The sequence below is a fragment of the Plasmodium falciparum genome (genome assembly GCF_000002765.6).
Source record: "Plasmodium falciparum 3D7 genome assembly, chromosome: 11".
In the NCBI taxonomy this organism is placed as follows: Eukaryota; Apicomplexa; class Aconoidasida; order Haemosporida; family Plasmodiidae; genus Plasmodium; species Plasmodium falciparum.
The window spans coordinates 1,202,501-1,227,183 of NC_037282.1; the positions used below are offsets into that span (position 1 = coordinate 1,202,501).

General features: G+C 18.1%; 5 protein-coding genes across 5 annotated transcripts in view; 1 reads left to right on the forward strand and 4 right to left on the reverse strand.

Annotated features, from left to right (window-relative positions):
* Positions 1-1,119, reverse strand: part of PF3D7_1131300 (conserved Plasmodium protein, unknown function) — a gene marked incomplete at both ends in the record, with an annotated part of 1,698 nt that extends 579 nt beyond the window's left edge. The window contains one exon of the mRNA XM_001347958.1: positions 1-1,119. This exon is cut by the window's left edge and continues 579 nt beyond it. Coding sequence (XP_001347994.1) covers positions 1-1,119 — 1,119 coding nt within the window.
* Positions 1,120-1,796: 677 nt separating this feature from the next.
* PF3D7_1131400 (conserved Plasmodium protein, unknown function) lies at positions 1,797-7,087 on the reverse strand (the record flags this gene model as incomplete). The annotated part of the gene is made up of 2 exons (XM_001347959.1): positions 1,797-4,072; positions 4,258-7,087. 2 exons carry the CDS (start codon positions 7,085-7,087, stop codon positions 1,797-1,799), a joined length of 5,106 nt encoding a protein of 1,701 aa, XP_001347995.1.
* A 1,098-nt stretch (positions 7,088-8,185) lies between these two features.
* Positions 8,186-8,956, reverse strand: PF3D7_1131500 (conserved Plasmodium protein, unknown function; the record flags this gene model as incomplete). Its single annotated transcript, XM_001347960.1, has 1 exon — positions 8,186-8,956. One exon carries the CDS (start codon positions 8,954-8,956, stop codon positions 8,186-8,188), a length of 771 nt encoding a protein of 256 aa, XP_001347996.1.
* A 5,064-nt stretch (positions 8,957-14,020) lies between these two features.
* Positions 14,021-22,312, forward strand: PF3D7_1131600 (kelch domain-containing protein, putative; the record flags this gene model as incomplete). The annotated part of the gene is made up of 1 exon (XM_001347961.1): positions 14,021-22,312. The coding sequence occupies one exon, from the start codon at positions 14,021-14,023 to the stop codon at positions 22,310-22,312; it is 8,292 nt and encodes a 2,763-aa protein (XP_001347997.1).
* Positions 22,313-23,187: 875 nt separating this feature from the next.
* Positions 23,188-23,974, reverse strand: PF3D7_1131700 (conserved Plasmodium protein, unknown function; the record flags this gene model as incomplete). Its single annotated transcript, XM_024473325.1, has 5 exons — positions 23,188-23,286; positions 23,381-23,449; positions 23,540-23,578; positions 23,664-23,817; positions 23,925-23,974. 5 exons carry the CDS (start codon positions 23,972-23,974, stop codon positions 23,188-23,190), a joined length of 411 nt encoding a protein of 136 aa, XP_024329131.1.
* Between the last annotated feature and the right edge of the window lie 709 nt (positions 23,975-24,683).

The following is a 24,683-nucleotide window of genomic DNA, read 5'->3' on the forward strand; positions in this document are numbered from 1 at the left end:
AGAAGATTGGGATATATTATTATAATTATTATCATAATTATTATTATTATTATAATTATTATCATAATTATTATTATCATTATCATTATTATTGTTTGTCTTTTTTTTTTTTTTTTTCTTTTTCTTTATTGTTTTAATATTATGACTTGTTAAGGAAAGATGAGACACACTGTTGAGGTATTCAAAGAAATTAATAAAATATGAATAGTGAAAATAAATATTTAAAATATTTTTATAAAAAGGACGATCACACATTTCAGCTTCGATATTAGAATATATAATATTATTAGAATTAGACAAGAATTCATTTTTATGATCATAATTATTTTTATCTTTGTTTTTCATAGTAAGTTCTTTTGTGACATTTTTATAAGCAGATGATAATATATAATCTAAAAATATTTTAATTTTTTTATCATCTTTAATAAAAAAGAAACTTATATTTATTACTATAATATTATATTTTTTGTTTTGATTTAATTTATATAGTAAATTTATTAAATAATTTTCTTTATCAATATATTTTATATGAATAAAATTTAAAATATCTTTTAACATCTCAATAGTTATATGAAGGTTATCAAATGTATCATTTGTTTGTTTTTCATTTTTTAAATTATAAATATGTTGATTATATATATCATCACATATATGATTATTATTTATGTATAATGAATTTTTCTCTTCATTTTGATTATTATTTTTTATATTATATTTTTTATCATCTTTAAAATTTCTATATAAATTTTTATAATTCTTTATTTTATTCACCGTCCAAATATTCTCATTATTATTATCATTATTGTTATCAATATGGTTATCATTATTGTTATCATTATCTTTATCATTATCTTTATCTTTTCTATCTAAAGAATTATTTAAAAAGTTTAATATGAAATCAAAATCGGGTGGAAATAAATCTATTAATGTTTTATTTGTTAATAATAAAGCCCTTTTCAATTTCTTTTTTTTATAGTTCTTTTTTGTTTTCTCTCTTTTTTTTTTATTCCCTCGAATTTTTAATATCCTTAAAATAATGTCCAGAATTATGAACGTGTTGATTGTGGGCAGGGTGCTATTTTCAAACAAAAAACAGCCAATTTTTTTCAACCCCCTCATGGTGAAAAATATAAATATAAATAAATATATATATATATATATATATATATACATACAATATAAATGTATATTTATTTATTCATTTATTTATTTGTGTATTTATTTTTTTATAATGATCGACGCACAAAATATACTCACACAAAATATATTCACACAAAAAATATTAAAAATAGGAGGGAACAAATTTATGGGGAAAAAAAAAAAAAAAGGTAAGGGTGTATGGGGTCATTCAAAATGGGATCATGGTATGTACTTACACAAATGAATTAAAATATATATAATAAGAAAATAATAATAATATATATTATACATATATGTGTTTTTAAATTTCTTTTCTTTTTATTTAAACAATTAAAAAGAGATATAAAAAAAATCTCTCTCTCTCTCTATATATATATATATATATTTTTTTTTTATACATATATTTTTAGAGATATATTTTAAAGGTGTGTCAAATATATTATGACCCTTTAATTATGAATCAAAGGGTTATTATAATTTTTAATATTATTAAAAAAAAAAAAAAAAAAAAAAAAAAAAAAAAAAAATTATAAGTAAATACATTATATTATATTTCATATACATTATTTATCATATATTTTTTTATTTTGTATGAAATGATATAATCGTCATTTTTTTTTTTTTTTTAATATATTTTTGAAGAACATAATTATTTCTTAGGACTTCTTAAAAAAGGGTGCAAAATGGTTTGTTATAAGTCCATGTATAAATTGTTTTTTATTATGAGTTGCTATACATCTATCCATAGAAAAAAGTTGAGGTATATAGATTTGTTTAATTTTTTTTTTGTTTAATATCTTAATAATAAATAAGGGAAAGAAGTCGTCATAATTTTGTTCAATGATATTATAAAGTAATTTCTTATTTCTATAAAATGTTTTAAAGATATAATAAAAACGTATTAGTGTAAATATATATATATTTTTTTTTTTCTGTTCATTATTATTAATTTTATCATTTGAAATATTTGAATATCTTATTAAGTTAATACAATGTAACATAATTTTGAAGATGTAATGATGGTCCATTATACTATTATGATCATCATTTTTGAGTTCCTGCATTTTCTCATATGTTACTATATTATTTGTATGTACATATAAATTATTTTGTGGATGGATATTCTTCTCAATTTTTAAATCGTCCCATGTAATCATCATATCATTACTTTCCATAATACGTTCTGTAGTAGGATTAATAAAATACTCTTTCTGTTCATTTATATTTTTTTTTAAAATATAAAGAAATATTATATAAAAATTAATACAAGAAAATAAATTATGTATATCATCATTACTAACTATGTGTTTTATATTATCCGTAGAAATTCTTCTATTTTTTATTTCTATTTCTTTTTGAAAATTCAAAAGGGTCTTTGTATATATATAATATAAATATGATATATCATATAAAATGATGTTGAATTTTTTTTTTATATGTTCTACATTTTTTGGATAACACATTTGAGACATCATATATATTATCTTATTAAATAAAAATAATTTATTTATTATTACAGATATATTAAAATAATTTATAAAAAATACATAAACAAAGGAATATTTTTTATTATTAGTATATACAATATTTGATGAGTTGATATAATTTATAATATATATTATATTTTTAATATTATAATAAAAATATTTGTGTGTATATATATCTATTAATTTTTCAAATGTATTATATCTAATGTCATTTTCTAATATGTTCTTTATAAAATGGTTTACTTGTATATGGCAGATTAAAAATTTCCACACATTTTTAAATAAACAAATATGTAACTTTGAAAAATAATAATAATTATTATTATTACTAATATAATTATTACTAATATTATTATTGCTAATATTATTATTGCTAATATTATTATTGCTAATATTATTATTACTAATATTATTATTACTAATATTATTATTATTATTATTATGTACATTTATTTCCTTGTGTAATATCTTATTTTCCTCATCGCTTTTATCATCACATAACATATTATTATATATTATATTTTCTTCAAACCTATCTTGTATTATACTCATATCACCAGGAAGATTAATATTATTGTTCTTAAAATTTTTGTGCATATTTATATTTGATTTGTCGTGATTACATATTAAGTTTTCTTTAACATATTCTCCAATATTATTATAAAAACGATCTATTATTTTTAACATATGATATAATAAGACATCATATAAATTATTATTATAATAATATAGGTTGGTACATGCTTCACATATCAAGGATATATTTTTTAAACTTATTAATAATTTATTATTATTATTTTTTTTTTTTTTTTTTTTTTCTTCTTCTTCTTCTTCTTCTTCTTCTTCTTCTTTCATATCTGAATTAAATTCTTTAATACATATATCTAACTTTTTGATGTCATATTCATTTATTAATTGTCCTTTTTTATTATTATTATTTTTAAAAAAGATATTACAATTATTTATATATCTATATATCCATTTAATAATATCATGTTTATAATATTCTTGTTTCTTATTATAATAATCATTTTGTATAATATATTCGTCACTTGTTATTTCATTACTACGAGATATAAAATTACAAAATTTTTTTTTCATTAAATTCTTCATAGATATATTACATAAAATATTATAATTTATAAATAAACAGTCATCTATATGTATTTCATTTCTTTTTAAAATCATATCTACAAAAGTTTCTTCTTTCAAACATTTATTCTTTTCTTTGTCATTATATACATAATCATTGATGTACCTACTTACTAAATTATACTTGTTTTTAAATATATAACCATATCTTTTAAGAATCGTATTCCGTAATGTTTTAATCTTTCTATACTTTTTTAATCGTAAATCTCCCTTTCTCTTTTTATTCATCTCATTCCCTTTTTTGGTTTTCTTTCTTTTTATTTTTTCCAAGTAAAGTTCGCTCTTATACATACCTAAAAGGAATGAAAAAATAAAATAAAATAAAACAATATATATATATATATGTATATATATATATATATATATATATATATATATATATATTTTTGTGTGTATATTCCTATCAATATCATCCTTTTATTTATTTGTTTTTTTTTTTATTTTTTATTTATTTATTTTTTTTTTTTTTTTTCTTTACCATTAAAATACCTTCTGAACAATTTTCTATTGTGCAGACGTATAAATGCCGGATGACCACTGTAACATTCTGCTAATGTTTTTTTCTTTTGTTCTATCTTTTCTGTGTTTCTTTTCTTTATAATGGAAACATTTTTATACACAGTGTCATTCATATTATTTGTATTAATACTTTTACTTCTCCTAAAATTTTCAACATTCATATATTTCATAACATTCATGTTATCATTTTTTTCCTCTTTTAATTTTTTTTTTTTTTTCTTTTTTCTTTTTTCTAATTTTTCTAAATCTAATTTTTCATTTTTATTATATACAAAATGTAAACATGATTTTTTCAATTGATTTATAAATATATTTTTTTGATCATCTTGATAAACATTAGAAATATATTTTTCTTTTTTCTTTTTGTTTTTTTTTTTTGAGTCTATATTATCATTACACATATGTATATAATTCTCCTTATATCCTATCTTTTGTTTATCTTTTAATAATTCCCTATTTTCCAGATTGTTCCGAATTTGTATACTTTTCATATCATCATGTAAAAGTATATTCTTATGTTCTTGTGATAATAAATAAAAATTGTTATTATAATCTTCTTTCATTTTATTTATAGCATATGAAAATGATATTAATTTAATACCGTCGTTTTTTTTTTTTTTCTTTTCTATATTGTCGTCAGATATATCATGTTGCTTATTATATATGATATATAAATAATGTTGTATTTTTTTCGATAACATATCTAACGCTTGGATATTACGATAACCACATATACCCAAATAAATAAAAAGATAAATATGCATTTGTATATATAATATATCGTATGTTACTTTTCTGTATATATTATTATCCTCCATAGGCATGTTGTTTGGTATTATATTTGATGAATCGATTTTCATTTTACTTTTAATAATATTTAAATGTAGAGGTAAATGAGATATCTCGTTTATTTTTTTGTGTTTATCGTCCTTTTTCTCTTCAACTATATTTATATACAAAGAGGTGTTCCCGAATGATTTAGTGGGATCATTTGTAAAATTATCATATTTATTATTTATTTTGTTTAAAATATTATTACACAATATATTATTTGGAATATCTCTTTTTTCATTGTCAAAATGGGAAATATTATTATAATGATGATTATTATTTTGTAAAGTTTTATCATTATGTAAAAGGTTATCCCTTTCTACATATATTTCATTATTCTTATTTTCACCCACATAAGTCTCATCAAAAGGAAATACCTTTTTATCATATGAATTACAAGTCTTTAAATTTTCATAATTTATTTTTTCATCCTCCTTAACCTTTTTTTTTTTTTCTTTTAACACATCTTCATACCTATTAACAATATAATTACTATTATTATTATTATTATTATTATTATTATTATTATTATTATCAATATATAAATCATTTAGTAGATATTTATTTTTTATTATGCCTTGTATTTTTTTTTTTTCCTTCGAATTCTCATCAGGTAGCTTATTCCAGACAAGGTCATTAACACCAGAAGATATAAAAGCTTTAAAAAGATAATTAAAAAAATCCTGACTAAAATAATTTAATTGTATGAATATCTTCAATACATATAATATCTGATCATACGTATAATTAAAAAAATTGTCTATCATTATACGTGCCATTTTTTTAAACATAACATGATCCTTGTTATTATATTTCTTCATTATTTTTAATATAGCAAGCATACTATTGGAAGATATCCTAATATCCTTTTTATCAATATAATTATGAATAAAACGAAAAAATGTTGCATCAGGATTTATGTTATTATAAAAAATAATATTCATATAATTATGAAAATCTAAATCTTCTAATGAATTTATATGTCGTTCTATATTTTTATGAATAGTGCTAAAAACAGATATATCATATTTATCATTCTCAATATTTGTTATAAGAATTTTTAATAATAAAAATGTATTTTTTACTGTTAAATCATTTATATTATATATACACATATAAAGTAAGGTATCAAATAATTCTTTCTTCTTTTTTAAATTACACATATTTAAAAAATATAAAACATTAATTATATATTTTATATCCTTAGCACAATCATTAGTTTCTTCTTCAATCATATTTAAAGAAAAAAAATTCATACCTGGTACCCATTTCTCATAACAAAGAAAAGTGTCTAAATATTCATCTACATATTTTATGGTAGGTATATAATTAAACCTTGAACAAAAATATAAATAATACGATATATTTGTTTTATTACTTTTTTTTAATTTACATAACCAATAAAAATATTCACTAAAACATTGTAGCAATAATAAATTCTTATATTTTCTTTTACAAAATATTTTTAAAATAAATAATATTTCATTATATCTAAATTTATACACATTATTAATTATATGCTTAGATATAAATCTATATTTATTTATATCATCATTTATTTGTAAATATTTTATATATCTTAAGATGTATAATTTATTGTTATAAATATTATCATCACTTATTAATTCAAACCCATCAGAACATTTCTTATCCTTATGTACATAATTTTTTATATATGAAATATTTTCTTTCTTCTTTATCTTATTATTACTATTGTAAATAGGAACTTCACATTTTAAAATCCTTTCTTTTATATTACACTCATTATATTCTTCTTCTTTACCCCTATTATCATTAATTATTTTATTATCATCACAGATTCTTTCTTTTTTTTTTCTTAATATTAAATCAAATATACTACTATAATTATATGTGTTGATTCTTAAAAAGGACACATAATAAATGTTTCCTCGTACATTCTTCGCAAGACATTTGCTGCTGACAGCTGAAAAAATCATATTATAATAAACCTATACACACATAAATAAATAAATAAATAATAAAACTATATATATATATATATATATATATATATATATATATATATACATACATATATATATTTGTTTTTTTTTGTTTTTTTTTTCCTTTTGTCCTTTCAGCTAGCCAAAATGCAATTACATATTGATAAATCTACCTGAACATTTTATTTTATTTATTTTCACCATTTATTTAACTTTAACAACATATACATATATATCTTTAATGATTTGACTAGTATTATATGTCAAGATTTATATTAATATATCTTATTTCATATATATATGTTTTCATTTCATGTTATCTCTTAATTTTGTTTTTTTCTTTTTCTTTTTCTTTTTTTATTTATATTCTTGAACCGAAAAGTTCATTTTTATTATACATTTTCAAATATCCTATTTTATATTATACGTAATATTATGATACACAGAAGAAGAATCTATATTATCCCTTTATGTTTATGATAACATCGCAAAAGGTTTATATAAATTCATTTGTTATGAAATGAATAATATATACATATATATGCATATATTTAATTGTAATCTATTATACAAAAAAAAAAAAAAAAAAAAAAAAAGAACATTGAATTAGTGATTAGTAGTTTATATATATTTAATTTTTACCTAGCTTTATATATAAATGAAATAAATCCATAACCATATATACATAAGAATTAATTATAGATTCATTTAAAAAAAAAAAAAAAAAAAAAAAAAAAAAATTAAATACATATACATTCAAATGTATTAACCCTTTTAATATTGTAAACAATAAAAATGAAACATTTATAATTATAATATTTATTATTAATATATATATATCATTTGCTATTACAAAATTAAAACAATAATAATGTGTAAGTAAAAAAAAAAAAATAAATAAATAAATAAATACATAAGAATTATAAAGTAATAATTAATAATATATAAGGTTTAATTATGGAAAAAAAAAAAAAAATAAATAAATAAATATCCAACAAACAAAAATACAAAGAGATGATATAAATGAATTTTACAAACAAAAAATAACTCCTGCTACAAAACATTAATTATTTAATATATATTAGTCCCATTTTAGCAACATGGGAAAAATTTTTTTGTCTTAATTCTTCTTTTATTTACAGTTGATATATTCCGAGCAGCCGATTTCTTTTCCCCATGCTGCAAAGGAATATTGACTGTTTGTTTTTGATTCATGTGTTGCATATACATTTGAGGGTTATTCATACTTTCATATATTGGCATAGGGTATGGTAAATTATTATAATGGCTATTTAATAATGTATTCATATTAATACTATTATTTTTGAAATTATTTGAATACAACATGTTATCAGAATCGTTTGTAGGTATATTATTTACATATTCTGCAGAAAACTTTTCTCCTGTCGTTGGATTAATATACATAACATCATTGTTAAGATTATTATAATCTTCCATACGATAAGTAATTGGATTTGTTTGGATTGTATTTTGTGTATTATTATAATTCATTATATGTGAATAACCATCAAATCCTGTAGTATCCATATTAGTTCTCATCATACCTTGTATATTCAATGAATCATTCGTATCAGCAAGTGTCGTACCATTCATTGGAAGAGTATGACTATATGTAGGTATACCTTGGTCTATTTTTAGTTGAGATATCATATCTCCTGTGTATTTGTCTCTATTATTAACTATATAGTCATTATTATACGCATTTGTTAAGACAGAACCATTCATTAAATAATTTGTATTCATACTATTCTGGGTTAAATCAATTGTGCTCATATCATATTGGGGTTCTTCCATATTCCTAGATGAAGCCATAGCATTTCTCATATTGTATGTCATGTCCATAATTTCTTATGTGCTATCTTATATAGAATTAATTTCTTTTTTTTCTTTTTTAAAGTAAAAACAAGAAAAAAAAAAAAAAATAAATAAAATAAAAATAACAAAAAAAAGTGATAACAAAAAAAATGATAACAAAATAATTATAAAATAAAGTATAAATTATTGTTTATGTAAATATGTTGTCCTATCACCTTTTGAATGAACAACGCACTTGTTATATTTCACCTCTTTTATTATGAAATTTTTTTTGAAAAATAAAAAGAAGAAAAAAAGAATTACATACAATATAAGCAAATATATATACTAAGGGGGCTATACACATATATATTTATATATTTATATATTTATTTATTTGTTCATTTCCATAAAAAATTTGTATTTGTAATAACAATTTAATATAGACAAAAAAACAAAACAAAAAAAAAGAAAAAACTCTATACAATTTTTATCTTTTTATTTTAAAAAATAATGGAATATCAAAATAATAACAATCTTGGGGTTTTAATAACATATCATATATATATATATATATATATATATATATATATATATATATACATATTTTAATATATGTGTAGTGATCTTACTTGCAAATAAAAAAAAAAAAAAAAAAAAAAAAAAAAATTATAATATTATCTTTATGTAATTAAAAAAAATATAATATTTATCCACTTTCTACATATTACAACAGAATAAAAAGTAAGGTTAACAAATAAAATTTATAAAAAACGATATTTTGATTATCTTTTTTTATATTTTATGATTGTTTTAATTCTTATATCAAACAATTTTTGATAACATATAAATGAGAACAAAAATATTTATTTATATGTTTATTATTAAAAAAATATATTTTCTCTATAAATGCTGCACACACATTTAATTATTTAAGAAAAAAAAAAAAAAAAAAAAAAAAGAATTATATTATATATATTAAACATATATGTACATATTTTTTCTGAACAAGCAAGGCATATTATTATAGATCAAGGTTCAGCCTTCAAAATATATAAGGAAAAAGAATAATAGAAAATGATATGTAAATATTAAAATATAATACCCAAGTGGATAACATTTAGATATACATATATATATATATATATATATATATATATATATTTATTATTTATCCTTTGTAATTAATAGAAATATATTTTTAAAAAAATTTTTCAAAATATTAGAATTTAAAAAAACAAGCCCATTCTTTATTTTATACTTATATATATATATATATATATATATATATGCATAAGTGTGCAAAAAGAAAAGCAATATATAGTGTATAATATATATTATAATATAATAGCTCATATAGGTCATTTTAAAAAATGTCAATTTGTCTTTTTTTTTAAATATATATGTATATATACTTTAATGTATGTATACTACTATTTTCCTGAATCTAGTCTTTTATATTACTATCATGAATTCCTATATATATATATATATATATATATATATATATATATATATATATTAGGTTATCTTTTTTTTTTTTTTTTTTTTTTGCCTGTACGGTTCATAATTTTTTATTAAAAAAAAAAAAAAAAAATTATACTAAATAGCTCTTTTTTATTATGCTTGAAAATCATTTTAATAAACAGCTATTTGGTAAAAAGCTCTAATATATATATATATATATATATATATGTATAATTATATTTATTAATTTATTTATTTATCTTGTCTTTTTTTCTTGCTATTTCTTTTTTGAACATTATGTAGTTACCCAAATAAAAGATAAGAAAAAATTAAAAAAATAAAAACTAGGTTTATAAAAGTATGCATATATTAGATACGGAATATATTTAAAAAATATATAATTCTATAAAAATTAGGCAAATAAAAGCTCCCAAATTTAATAAGAACTGTTTGTATTAAACTAAAAAAAATATATATTATATATATATATATATAATATTATAATACATATCATTTTTATATTTATAATAAAAAATAAACAAATGTTAGACAAAATTATAGCTTTTTCAACTTTATAGAAAGTGTGAAATCTTTAAGTTAACTATACAAGACAAGTATGTATAAATAATATATTATGCGAATTTATAGTTGTATTTAATTTAAAAAATATATAAATCATATAATTATTTTTATTCTTTTTTCTTATGTAATTATTTATTTGATATATAAAATGAAAAATTATTTTTTATAGAAGAGTAACATTTGTTTTTCATTTTTTTTTTTTTATTATTTATATAAAAAAATAAAAAAAAGAAAAATATAGAAAAAAAAAAAAAAAAAAAAAAAAAGAAAAAAGAAAGAATACATAATTTTATATACAATTCATTCACATATTTAATGAAATTTTTTATATAGAATGTTTAATTTGATTAATATATATATATACATACATATTAACAGTTTTATTTAATTTTCCTTTATTTTTTTCAAGGAACTAATTTTTATAAAGGATAAAAATTAATGTTATATATATGTTTAAAATAATAACATGTTATTTATTTAAGTAAAATATATAAGAAATTAGATGCTTTTTTTTCTTTACATATTTTCATATACTTCTAATAAATGAAAAAAATAAATATCATAAAGTATATGTGTATCCAATTTTTAGTATATCTATATAATTATATATATATATATATATGTGTGTGTTAAATTTTTTACATATATACTTTTTTACACTTACATGTTAAAAAAGATAAAAATAAAACATTCAACTTTTTTTTTTTTTTTATTTTTATTTTTATTTTTTTATTTATTTATTTTTATTTATATATACGTTTACACTGTTTGTAAAATATAAATGGATATGCTTTCATTAATCATTTTTTTTATTACAACATGCTTTTTTTTTTTTATTTCACCTTAAATTTGAAATATAAAAAATATATTATATATACATATATATATGCTATTACTCATTAAACGTAGTTTTATAGTTATATGATTATATTAGTTGTTCAAAAAAAAATACACGTGATATTATAAAAATGATTTTTTTTAAGTTTAAAAAAAAATGATACACATATATGTACATATATATATATATATAATATTTGTATATATTTTATTTTTTTTCATACATATACATTATTCATATGTGTTCCCAAGGATATTTTTACATGAAAAAAAAAAAAAAAAATATACAAAATATTACTGATCATATATGAACATCTATATATTTATATGTATTAATATGCATTATATATATATATATATATATATATATATATTTATATTTATATTTATATAATATAGTATAAAAAGAAATAAAATTTTTGATTGTGTTCAAATTTAACCTACATATATATGTACTACATGATATGTATTTTCTTCATGGTTTTTTATAATATTATATTGTTAAAAGTAGAATAAAAGAATAATATATATATATATATATATATATATACATACATATATATATTTATTTATATATAATAGACGTATAGAATGTGTATTTCCATTTTATGTATTACACATTTATGTAATTATGGTTAGTAGTGTATATATTTCTAAGTACAAAGATATTTTTCATATAAAAAAAAAAAATAAATTAAAATAAGTTAGAATAGGCAAAATGTATTTATAATTGTTATATGGGAATATTTATATAACATCAGATAAGTTGATATAATTATTTTAATTTAAACATATTTATTTATTTTATTATATATATATATTATATGTATATCCTTCCGATTATTTAAACTTTTTTCCTCTTTTTTGTTAAAATATATAAATATATATATATATATATATATATATATATATATATATATATATATATATGTTTATTTTGATTTTATGATAAATCATAATGGATAGTATAATTAACAAATATAAAAACATACAATCATATATATATATATATATATATATATATATATATATTTTAATTTATTTTTCAAGTAGTAAATTATTGATAAGTTTCTTTAGTATCTATATAAATATAGAATAGAATAACAGTATTAGTTTCTTTAAATAAAGTCATATATTTATATATTTATTTATTTATACTTCTGTTGATTTATCTTCTATATTTAGTTATAATCCTAAAATATATCCTACACATGTTTATGCAACAGTGTTTATTTAAATTATGTTATATGTAGATTGATTAATCGTCAGGTATGATAATATAATAAGCTAATTTTTTATATTCTTTTCTCTTCCTATTTTTTTTTTTTCTCCATATTATTATAAGTGTAATAATAACAAAAAAAAAAAAAAAAAAAAAAAAAAAAAAAGAAACAAAAGAAAAACAGAATTAATAGATTTTATTCTGTTAGAAAAGGAAAGATAAATATAAACACATTTTTATATGTTTTATAATATGCAAATATAAAATGTAACTATTTCAATTTATTTCGATAATAAAATAAATATATATAATATGTATTTAAAATTTAGTCTAATTATTTCATATAATTTTTCTCTTTAAAAAAAAAAAAAAAAAGAATACATAATAATATTAATAATAATAGTAATAACCAGAATATCTAGACATAGTGTATTACAAATATAATCTTTAAAATTGATCATTTAGATTATTATTATTATTACTTTCATATTTAATACGTTATATTATTATATATATTTGTAATGTCTTATTCTTTATTCTTTTCTAAAAGATAGTAATTTTATTTAATACCCCTTAAATTATATAATATCATGATAGTTAGCCATATATATATATATATATATATATATATATTTATATATATATATTTTATATATATATTATAGAATAATAAAATATAAATATTAATAACTTATCTTATTACTATCGTAGTAAATAATAATAATTTTTTTTCTTAATACTTTTTATAAAAATATATTAAATTAATATAATGTATCTTCTGTAAAGAACGATATGATTATAGAGTAAAATAAAAACGACATGTAACATAAATATATTTATGTTTTGCAAAATTAATATATATATATATATATATATATATATATAATATAAATTATTTTCTTTATCATCAATATAATATATATATATATATATATATATATATATTTATTTATTTATTTATTTTAATTTTCTACTTCTTTTCCTTCTTTTTTATTTCTAAAAAAATGAGTTACTTAAAACGGGTAACCAACGAAAATACAAGCAATAATAATAAAAAAAACAACACAAATAATAAAATAAATAATAATACAAATAATACGTCCTATAGTAATGGTGTTAAGAACCTTGATTCTACAAACCCTGAACAGAATAAAAATCTAAGAAGTGTAAGTAATAATATGTCCTGTAGCAGGCATACCGATATATGCAACAATTACAAATTTCATAATAATAATAATAAAGAAGAGCAGACCAATATATTTGGTAAGAACGTAACTAGTAGCAACGATCAATATAATAAAACAGATAGAAATAACAACGGACGAGATAAAAAAAACCATGCAAGAAATAGAAAAAATAATAGAAGAGATAAGAAAAATAACCATGGTAAAGTAGATGGAGAGAGCAATAACAATAATAATTATAATAATATGATAAAATCGATGTGCGAAAATAATTTTGGCATACAACAAAATAATGTGCATAATATGGATTGGTTTTTTAAAAATGAAAATCTTTGTAACATGAATAATGTGCGAGATCAAAATGGAGAATCATTCTTATGCAACAATAAAGGGATTAATATGTTACAAGATAAATCTTATAATAAAGGAATTTTTAAAAATGACAAAAATAAAATTATGAATCCTGATAATAACAACAACAATAACAATAATAATAACAACAACAATAACAATAATAATAACAACAACAATAATAATAATAATATTTATAGGAATCCCTATGTAGAAGAAAATAATATCATGGCACATAAATATAATTTATCATTAGATCAACGTAAAAATAATAAAAATAAAAATACAACATATATAAATAAAAATAAAGTATTTGAAGACCATGAAATGAAAAATTCTCTTCAAAAAAAAAAAATATATGACGAAACTATACCAGTAGGAAATTTTGTACAAAGGAAAAAAAATTATAAAAAAGATGGAGATGATATAAAAAATATGATGGTATCTGGTCCTAAATTTAGTTATACAGAGAAGGTATACAAAAATGATAACAACCATAATAATAATAATATTAATAATATTAATAATAATAATAATAATAACAACAACAATAACAATAATAATAATAATAATAATAATAATAATAATTGTACATATAATGCTCATAAATATAGTGATATTTATAACATAGGTGATGAGCAAAACCATATTATTAATAATGATCATCCTTATTTTTTAAATAAGTATAAAGGAAAAGGGAAGGACACAAAAAAGGATTCTGTAAGGTCCACTCTTCCTTATAATAATATATGTACTAATGATGAAAAAAAAGAAATGAATATAACAAAGAAACATCAGACACATGAATATACCCAGGACACAAATAAATCGTATAATGTGATGGATAACATGTTTATAAATTACTTTAAAAATAAGAACGCTAGTACAAATAATGTGTTTGAACTTGAAGAAAATAACAGAGGGGACATTTGTAATATAGTGAATAACATAGACATTGATAAAAATAATGATCATAATAATAATAATGATAATAATAATAATGATGATAATAGTAAGGATCATAGTAATGATCATAATAGTAATGATCATAATAATGATGATGATAGTAATGATGATGATAGTAATGATGATGATAACAATAATTATTATTATTATAGTAATAATTATAATAATAATTATAGGAACAATAAAAACAATTTTAAAAGAAATAATTTTGAAATTAATAAAGAAAAAGAGAATAAAGAAAAAATATATACCTCTGTTTTTGAAGAGAATAACAAAGTTATTATTGATATGATAAATAATAAAAATAAAGATAATTTCATAAATATAAATGAAAAATCTAATGAAATAACTAACATTCATAATTATACAGATGTTTATGTTGATGAAGATATAGATATTCATGTTGATAAAAATAACAATATATTTTTCGATCACAATTCTAATTTTTTTGTTGATGATTTTAATAATCTACATGTTTATAATAAACATAATGAAGAATATTATAAAAATATAAAATTATATAACAGATTTATGGAAAATAATAAAACTGGAAAAGAAAACTACGATTATATTCAAGAATATGAATATGAATATGAATATGAAGATGAAGATTTAAGTAATAATTATAATATGGATTATATATATAATGATCAAATACAAAGAAATAATGATAGTCAAATTATTCATGACATAAACAATTACGACATTTTTTCAATCTTATCTATTCCAAATATGAATAATAATGATAATAATAATGATAATAATAATGATAATAATAATGATAATAATAATAATAATAATGATAATTATTATTATAGTAGTAGTAGTAGTAAAAATAATAATTATTATAATTATCAAGATAGATATATTCCACATCTTCATCACGATAATAGCCATACAAATAATAATATAAATAATATAAATAATATAATAGAAAATTATAACCCTCTATTGATTTATCATAACGAATGGAACCATTTTTTAAAAGATCAAAAAGAAAAGATGAAAAATACAGACAATATTAAAAAACATGAAAACGACAAATATAACATAAAGTCTCATGATAATAATTTTTTACAAGAAATAATGAATAAAAATTTTATATATGAAGATATTAAGACTACTAATAAAAAGTATTTTGAAAAATATATATCTGATAACGTTGTCCCTAAAACACACCCTTTAGATTATATCATTAATAATGATATGAATTATGTACAAAAGGAAGATACAAATAATAATCCTTTTCATGATAAAACAGACAAAGGTACAATACAAAAAATATATGACTTAATAAATAATCATGATGATCATATAAATAATAAAGGAAATAACATAAGCCATAATTTTATCAGTGATCATTCCAAAATGAATGTAGATAATAATATCCATGTCGAAGATATAAATCAAAATGGTGATGATATAAAATGTAGTAAAAGTAATAAAACAAATAATATATTTAATAATAATAAAAAGGATGATTATGATGATGATAATCATAAATGTATATTTCAAAATAAGGATAATACAAATCATTTGGATATTTATAAACAATCCAATATTTCAAATACACATATTGAGGAACATGGCAAAGAACATTTAAACAAAGGAGATATAAATAATACGAAGAATTTACATGCATCAAACAAATATGATGCATTACATAAAGAATGCACAATTTATATAGACAATATATCTTATTATGGACAAGATAATAAAATTGATTATACAAATAATAAAAAAGATTCACAAGGAATGGAAAAGAAAAAGGATCATACTACCAATATACAATTGAATCATTTACTAGTAAATGAAAAAAATAAAAAAACGTCTTCTATAATATATAACAAAGGTATGGTAAATATAAACAAAAATATGATATGTAATAATAATAATAATAATATGTGTTATCCAATAAATAATTGTTCAAATGAATATGACAAAAAAGATAATAAGGACCATCAATTTAATTATTACAAATGGTATTTATATCATATAAATTATCCTAACCATTTGGATTTTAAAAAGGCTTACTTTTTTATTTTTAAAGATGATATATATATTTATGGAGCTAGGAATAATCAATATATAATTCCTGATGCATTATATAAATTATACAATAATAATATAGAAATTATACATACTAAGGGAATAATACCACAAATATATTATAAAATATATTTTCTGGCTGATATGGAAAATTTCGATAAAAAAAATTATTATTATTCTGATGATTTATTTTATAATTATAATGAAAATATTAATAAATTATATTATAATAATTCTAACAAATCATACTGTGATAATCCAAAGTTCTATTTTAATTTCCCTAATTTTGTGTTATGTAACCCTAGCTTTATTTTTTCTAACCCTAGTTTTTATCATAAGGATAATTCCCTTTTTAGAAGAGGGATCTTTGTTCCTTCAATAAATTGTGTGCAAAATAAATGGAATCATACAGAAAAAAATAAAAGAAATGGGTCTGAATATCATAGATTTAAAAGCACCCAAAGATATACAAATAATAATAATAATAATGATGATGATACTAATAATACTACACATTTTAATGGTATATCATATAATAAAGGAAATTGTGAATATTCATTTAATCAAGATAAAGAAAAAAAAAAAAATACACAATGTTTTTATATTCTAGGATGCAAAGAATTTAAAGTAATCGATTTTTTTACTATATATAGATTAGATATGACTACATTTCAATGGGAAAAAATTAATATTACATATAATAGATTATTAAATTTAAAAAGGGACGATTTCTCCATAACATTAAGTAATAATTATATATATCTATATGGAGGAGTAATACAAACAGGGAAAACTTGGCAAGTGACTGATGAACTTTGGATTTGTAATTTAAAAAAAAGAACATGGGAACATATATCTTGCAAAGAAAAGGAAAACAAAACAAATCAGCCATGTATATATGATAATTATTTTAATAAATTAGAACAAAGGAATGTAATAAACAAAGAAAATAAAAATATCATAATAAGTGGAAAAAAGGAGCAAGATATACTAAAAAATGATAATATAAATGATAATATCAATGATAATATAAATAACAATATATATGATAATATATATGATAATATAAATAATAATATATATGACAATATATATGATAATATATATGATAATATCAAAAACAATTACAAATCAAATAATGATGAATATATTACTCATCATGTTGAAAAACATCCAGGTGCTCGAGCTTGCCATTTGAGCTTTTTTTATAAAGATAAATTATTTATACATGGAGGAACCAATTTAAAAGCTGAAAAAGATGATTTCTTTTTTTATGATACAAAAAAAGGGATATGGTATGAAATTATATCGGATGAATATAATCACATGAAACCATCAAAAAGACATAGTCATACTGGTATTTTTCTAAAGAATAAATTATATATATATGGAGGATTTGAAAAATATGAAAATTATAATATCCTAAAGAATGATTTATTTTTATATGATATTGAAAAAAATACCTGGACTCAAATATTTACCATGGATGATTTCTATTATCTAAAAACAGAATTAATTAATAAAGAAAAACATGTTCTACTATATTTGGAATTACTTGTTTTAAAAAATATGTATCGTAATTATTTAGTAAAACTATTGAATTCTAGTAATTCTCCAAAAAAAAATATAAACCTAGATGAATATAATAATATATCAGACCAGGAAAAAACTCTGTTAAGTTCTCCAAATGTACTAGAATGTATAAAAGAAAACGATATAATAAATGCAAAATTTAAACAAAAAAAAAAACAAAATGAAATAAATCAAAATGGTATTTATAAATCAAATATTATTCATATAAATCATTCTGAAAATCTATCACAATATTCAAATAATATATATTATGATAAGAAAAGTCCATCTTTAAATTGTTATAATAATAACACATTTAACAATAAACCTAAGGATAATAATTTTGTTTTACATGAATTCATTAATTCGGAAGAAAATGTGAAAAGTGTAAATGAATCACTAAATATTCATTTTGATAAAAACCAAATGAACAACAACATAAAAGAGAAGCAACAACAACATAAATATTTTCATCATAATTTTTTTTATTTAAAAAATTTAAATAATTCAGAAAATATTATTATACCATATAATAATTTTCGAAATAAATGCTTTTATTTTAAGAATTCTCTATATTTTTATGGGGGATCCGGATATAATCCAAATATAAAAGAAAGTATTGAAAAACAACAAGATTATATTTTTTATGATAATGTTACACAAATTAATACAGAAGTAACATATATGGATTTCATTTTATCGTATTTAATTTTTAATGATACTTTCTTTTTCAAATATATTCAAAAGATACAAATAGAAATGTTGCCATTCATCCAGGCCCTTGAAAAGAATTTTGATAATCGTATGAATGAACAAGAAAAACATCTCAAAGAAGAAAATATCATAAATAAAATATGTGTAAATATTCAAAGGATTCAAGATAAATTAAATAACATATATATGAATAAAATACAAAGCGATACAAAAAAGAACAATATGAATGATCATCATGATGTGGATAATATAATCAACCAACTATATAATAATAGTAATAATATTGATGGTCATAATAATGCTAATTTGGAAAATGAACACATGAACATGTCAGAAAAAGATATATTAGAAAAGGTATTTTTTTATACTCAAAGTAAAAAAAGTTATGAACTGTTAAGGTTTTTATTTGATTTATATAAAAATATATATATAAAATACCTGAACGGTCAGGACAAAGAAATGGTTTCCATAGAATTGCTTAAAAATATGGGAATACAAGAAAATAATGTTCAATCGAATGATACGCCTGATAATAATTATATTCAGAAGAATATAAAAGATGAATCAAATGGGAAATCTCCGAATAATTTTAATAACAATTTTTATGATAACAAAAATTACACCCTATTACCAAATATGGAAGAGAACATATTTAGAGGTGAACAATTAGTTGAAGAATGTTGTATAGAGGAGAAAGAAAAAAAGGAAAAAGGTTATTCTTGTGAAATATTACTTGATGGAAATAATATAAATAAAAAAAATTATGAACAAGTACAAAGAATGAGCACTATAGATATCGAAGGTAACCCCTTAAAATATTACAATAGTAGCATTTATGATAATGAAGAAACAAGAAATATTTTAGTGGAACTAGTAAAATCATATAATGAAGAAAAAGATGAATATATGAGAAATGATAAAGATATCCCCAATCATAATTTTATGAATAATTATATTAATCATAATCACAATGATAATATTGAATTTAATGAAAAAAGAGAAGAAGACACAAATAAAAATATATTAGACACTAATATTTCTATAATAATTAATAAGCTTAAAAATGATTATATTAATATTAAAGATGATATTAATGGTAATGATCATATTAATGGTAATAATCATATTATTGGTAATGATCATATTAATGGTAATGATCATATTAATGGTAATGATCATATTAATGGTAATGATCATATTAATGGTAATGATCATATAAATGGTAATGATCATATTAATGGTAATAATCATATTATTGGTAATAATCATATTAATGGTAATAATCATATTAATGGTAATAATCATATTAATGGTAATGATCATATTAATGGTAATGATCATATTATTGGTAATAATCATATTATTGGTAATAATCATATTAATGGTAATAATCATATTAATGGTAATAATCATATTAATGGTAATAATCATATTAATGGTAATAATCATATTATTCGTAATAATCACATTAATGATAATAATCATATTAATGATAGCCATAATATTTATAATATTTACAATTCTGATTATTTGAAAAAAACGTCAGGTACCTATGTAGTTGACGAAATGGAAAATTCTGAACGAAATATAACTAACCATTTAGATATAGAAAATTATAAATATAATAGTAATTATTGCGTAAATGACAATGAGGATAATTTTACAAATAAAAATAATCTTACATCTTCTTATGATAGTACCAATATAGGTAATCAAAGAATTCCCATGGGTAGAAAATTACAAATAAAAAATATTTTTTTGAAGAAAAGAGAGGATTATGATAATATATATGATAATAAGGTTTATGATGATGTCCATAAGGATGATCGTCATAAATATAATGACAGATATAATGACAAGGATAATAATAAAATGTATGATAACATGTATGATAACTCTCCTTTCAATTATCCAACACCTGTTGAACATATACAAATTCATAATCATTTAGAAAAATATAATAAATTGATTAATGAAACATATTTAACCGATATGAATATCAGAAAATATAATATATATAAAATGATATATAGCTATTCTAAGAATGTAGAAAATCAAAATAAAATAATTTTTGAAAAACTTGAAGAGTTGCAAAATATAACTAACAATTTTACAGAATTAAATAAAAAAAATATATATTTTACATATCAAAATAATTACGAATTACAATTAGATAAAAATGACGATCTATCCTATTATGCTTTTAATCCAATAAACTTTGAGAATTTAAAAACAAATTATATATCTCTAAAACAAAAATTAAATTATTTTAATGATATCATAAATATATACTCAAAAAAAATACATGAACAAAATGTATATATAAAAATTGTACAAGAAAAATATGAATATTTAATGAATTATTTGATCAAACTAAAATCAAGTATACACAATGATGGTATCAGTGACGATATTTTCAAATTTTTTTGTGACGATAATTTTTTTAATCATGAAAAATAAGGCAATATTATATATATATATATATATATATATATGTCCTATATTTAATATATAGGAATAATTTTTCCATTACTATAAATACTATGATTATTTTATATACATACATTAATTATTATAAACTCCTGTATGTGTCCAAAAAAAAAAAAAAAAAAAAAAATTAAAATATATATATAATATTTCATTTTTCATATTATTATTCTTTTATGTGTTTATTCTTAGTTTTTCCATATATACATATAATATATGCACAATAGACCATTAAAAATTACATTGACGATTTATTACGAAAGAGTTATAATCATTCTAACAAGTATATATATATATATATATATATAATATATTTATTTGTTCATATTTATTTGTTCATATTTATTTGTTCATATTTATTTGTTCATATTTATTTGTTTATTTTATTCATTTATTGCATTGAGTAACAAAATAAAACAAAATCAAAAATTAAAAAAATTTTATATTGGAAAATATTACATATTAAAAGTGTAAAGCATTCAAAATATTACATATATATATAAATATATATAATATATATATATTTTTTTTTTTTTTTACAATGATATACTTATAAAGTGAAAGAACAAAAAAAAAAAATATTTATTACTAAAATATTATTAAAAATATATTATGATTTCTCTTTTCATTAAATAAAGATAAATTATCCTAATAGGCCATTTATGAATTTCATTTTTTTTCTTGTCCTTTGTTCATCTGTATAATCACTACATTGGGAGGTTCATAAAAAAAAAAAAATAAAATAATAAATAAAGAAATAAATGAATAAAAGAAATGATACATATGTATGATTTAAAAAATAAAAAAAACAAAGAAATTTAAATAATTTTTTTTTTTTTTTTTTTCTTTTACATTGAATAAACTGTTTTGTTATCATGAATCCATAACATGGGTATACTGTGTCTTCTGGTATCATGAGAGTTAGTTATATAATTATTTATATTGTTCTACACATAATAAAAAAAAAATATATATGTATATATATATATATTAAAAACTATGGAGCATATTAATCTTTATTTATTTTTATTTTTATTGTACCGTGGCAATAACGTTCAACTTATTTTGTAGTAAAAAAATGGATCGGAAAAATAACAACTGATTCTTTTTCTATAAGGAAAAATATATAAATATAAATATAAATATATATATATATATATATATATATATATGTATCTTTTTAATCATTTTGATTTTTACCATATCAATATATCGATCATTACACTTTGGAGTTATACCCTATAAAATAAATGAAGTTCATGTATAACCAACATGTATATATATATATATATATGTATATATTTATTTATTTATATATATTTACCATGATGTCATATTTAAACTCGTTTTGTTTAAGTGATGCTCTTTTAAAGAGACCATCGTTATTCATTTGAGTTTTATAGGATGTAAAATGTTTTGTTGTTTTTTTTATAGGAGATGGATTTGAATAGTCGTAGCAGAAACGATCACTTTTTACACTATATAGGGAAAAGAAAATGAGAAAATTATACATATATAAAATTTAATAATATACATAGGTATTATTTATTTGTCTTTTTCTTTATTTTTTTTTTTTTTAATTTACTCATTTTCTCCCTCAAATAATATATAATTTTGAACATTTCCTTCTTTCATTATTAAAATATACATTTGAAAGTAATCTTATTTAAAAAAAAAAAAAAAAAAAAAAAAAAAAACAATAATATGATAATATGAGAATAAGAAAATAAGCTTATAAAATGTGACAAATGTTAAAATATAATTATTTATGATTGTTTTAATTAATGTTTAAAATTAAATATATATAGACACAAAAAAAAAAAATAAATAAATAAATATGAATAAATTTATACATACATATATATAATATATATATACATGTGATGTTACAAGCATGTGGATTTTTCTTTTTCCAGACATTGTACAAAATATTATGAAAAATAATAATAAAATAAAGGCATGCACAATATGCTATAAATTTCGTTTTAAAAATTTTATAGGAACAAAAGAACCATAAAAAAAAAAAAAAAATAAAATAAAATAAAATAATTATATATAAATATATATATATTTATATATATATATCTTTCTTTTTTTTTTTTTTTTTTTTTGGATAAACTATGGTTTAACAAATGTGATATATAAAAATTTTTTTTTTTGACTTTGATTATAATGATATTATAAAAAAACAAAACAAATAATATTTTCTTTAAAAAAACAAATATAATGCATAAAATGTGTATGTATATATATATATATATATATATATATATATATATATTCTTCTTGTTATTATTATTATGTGCATAAAAGAAAAAGTCTTGAATCTTATGATATGTTCATA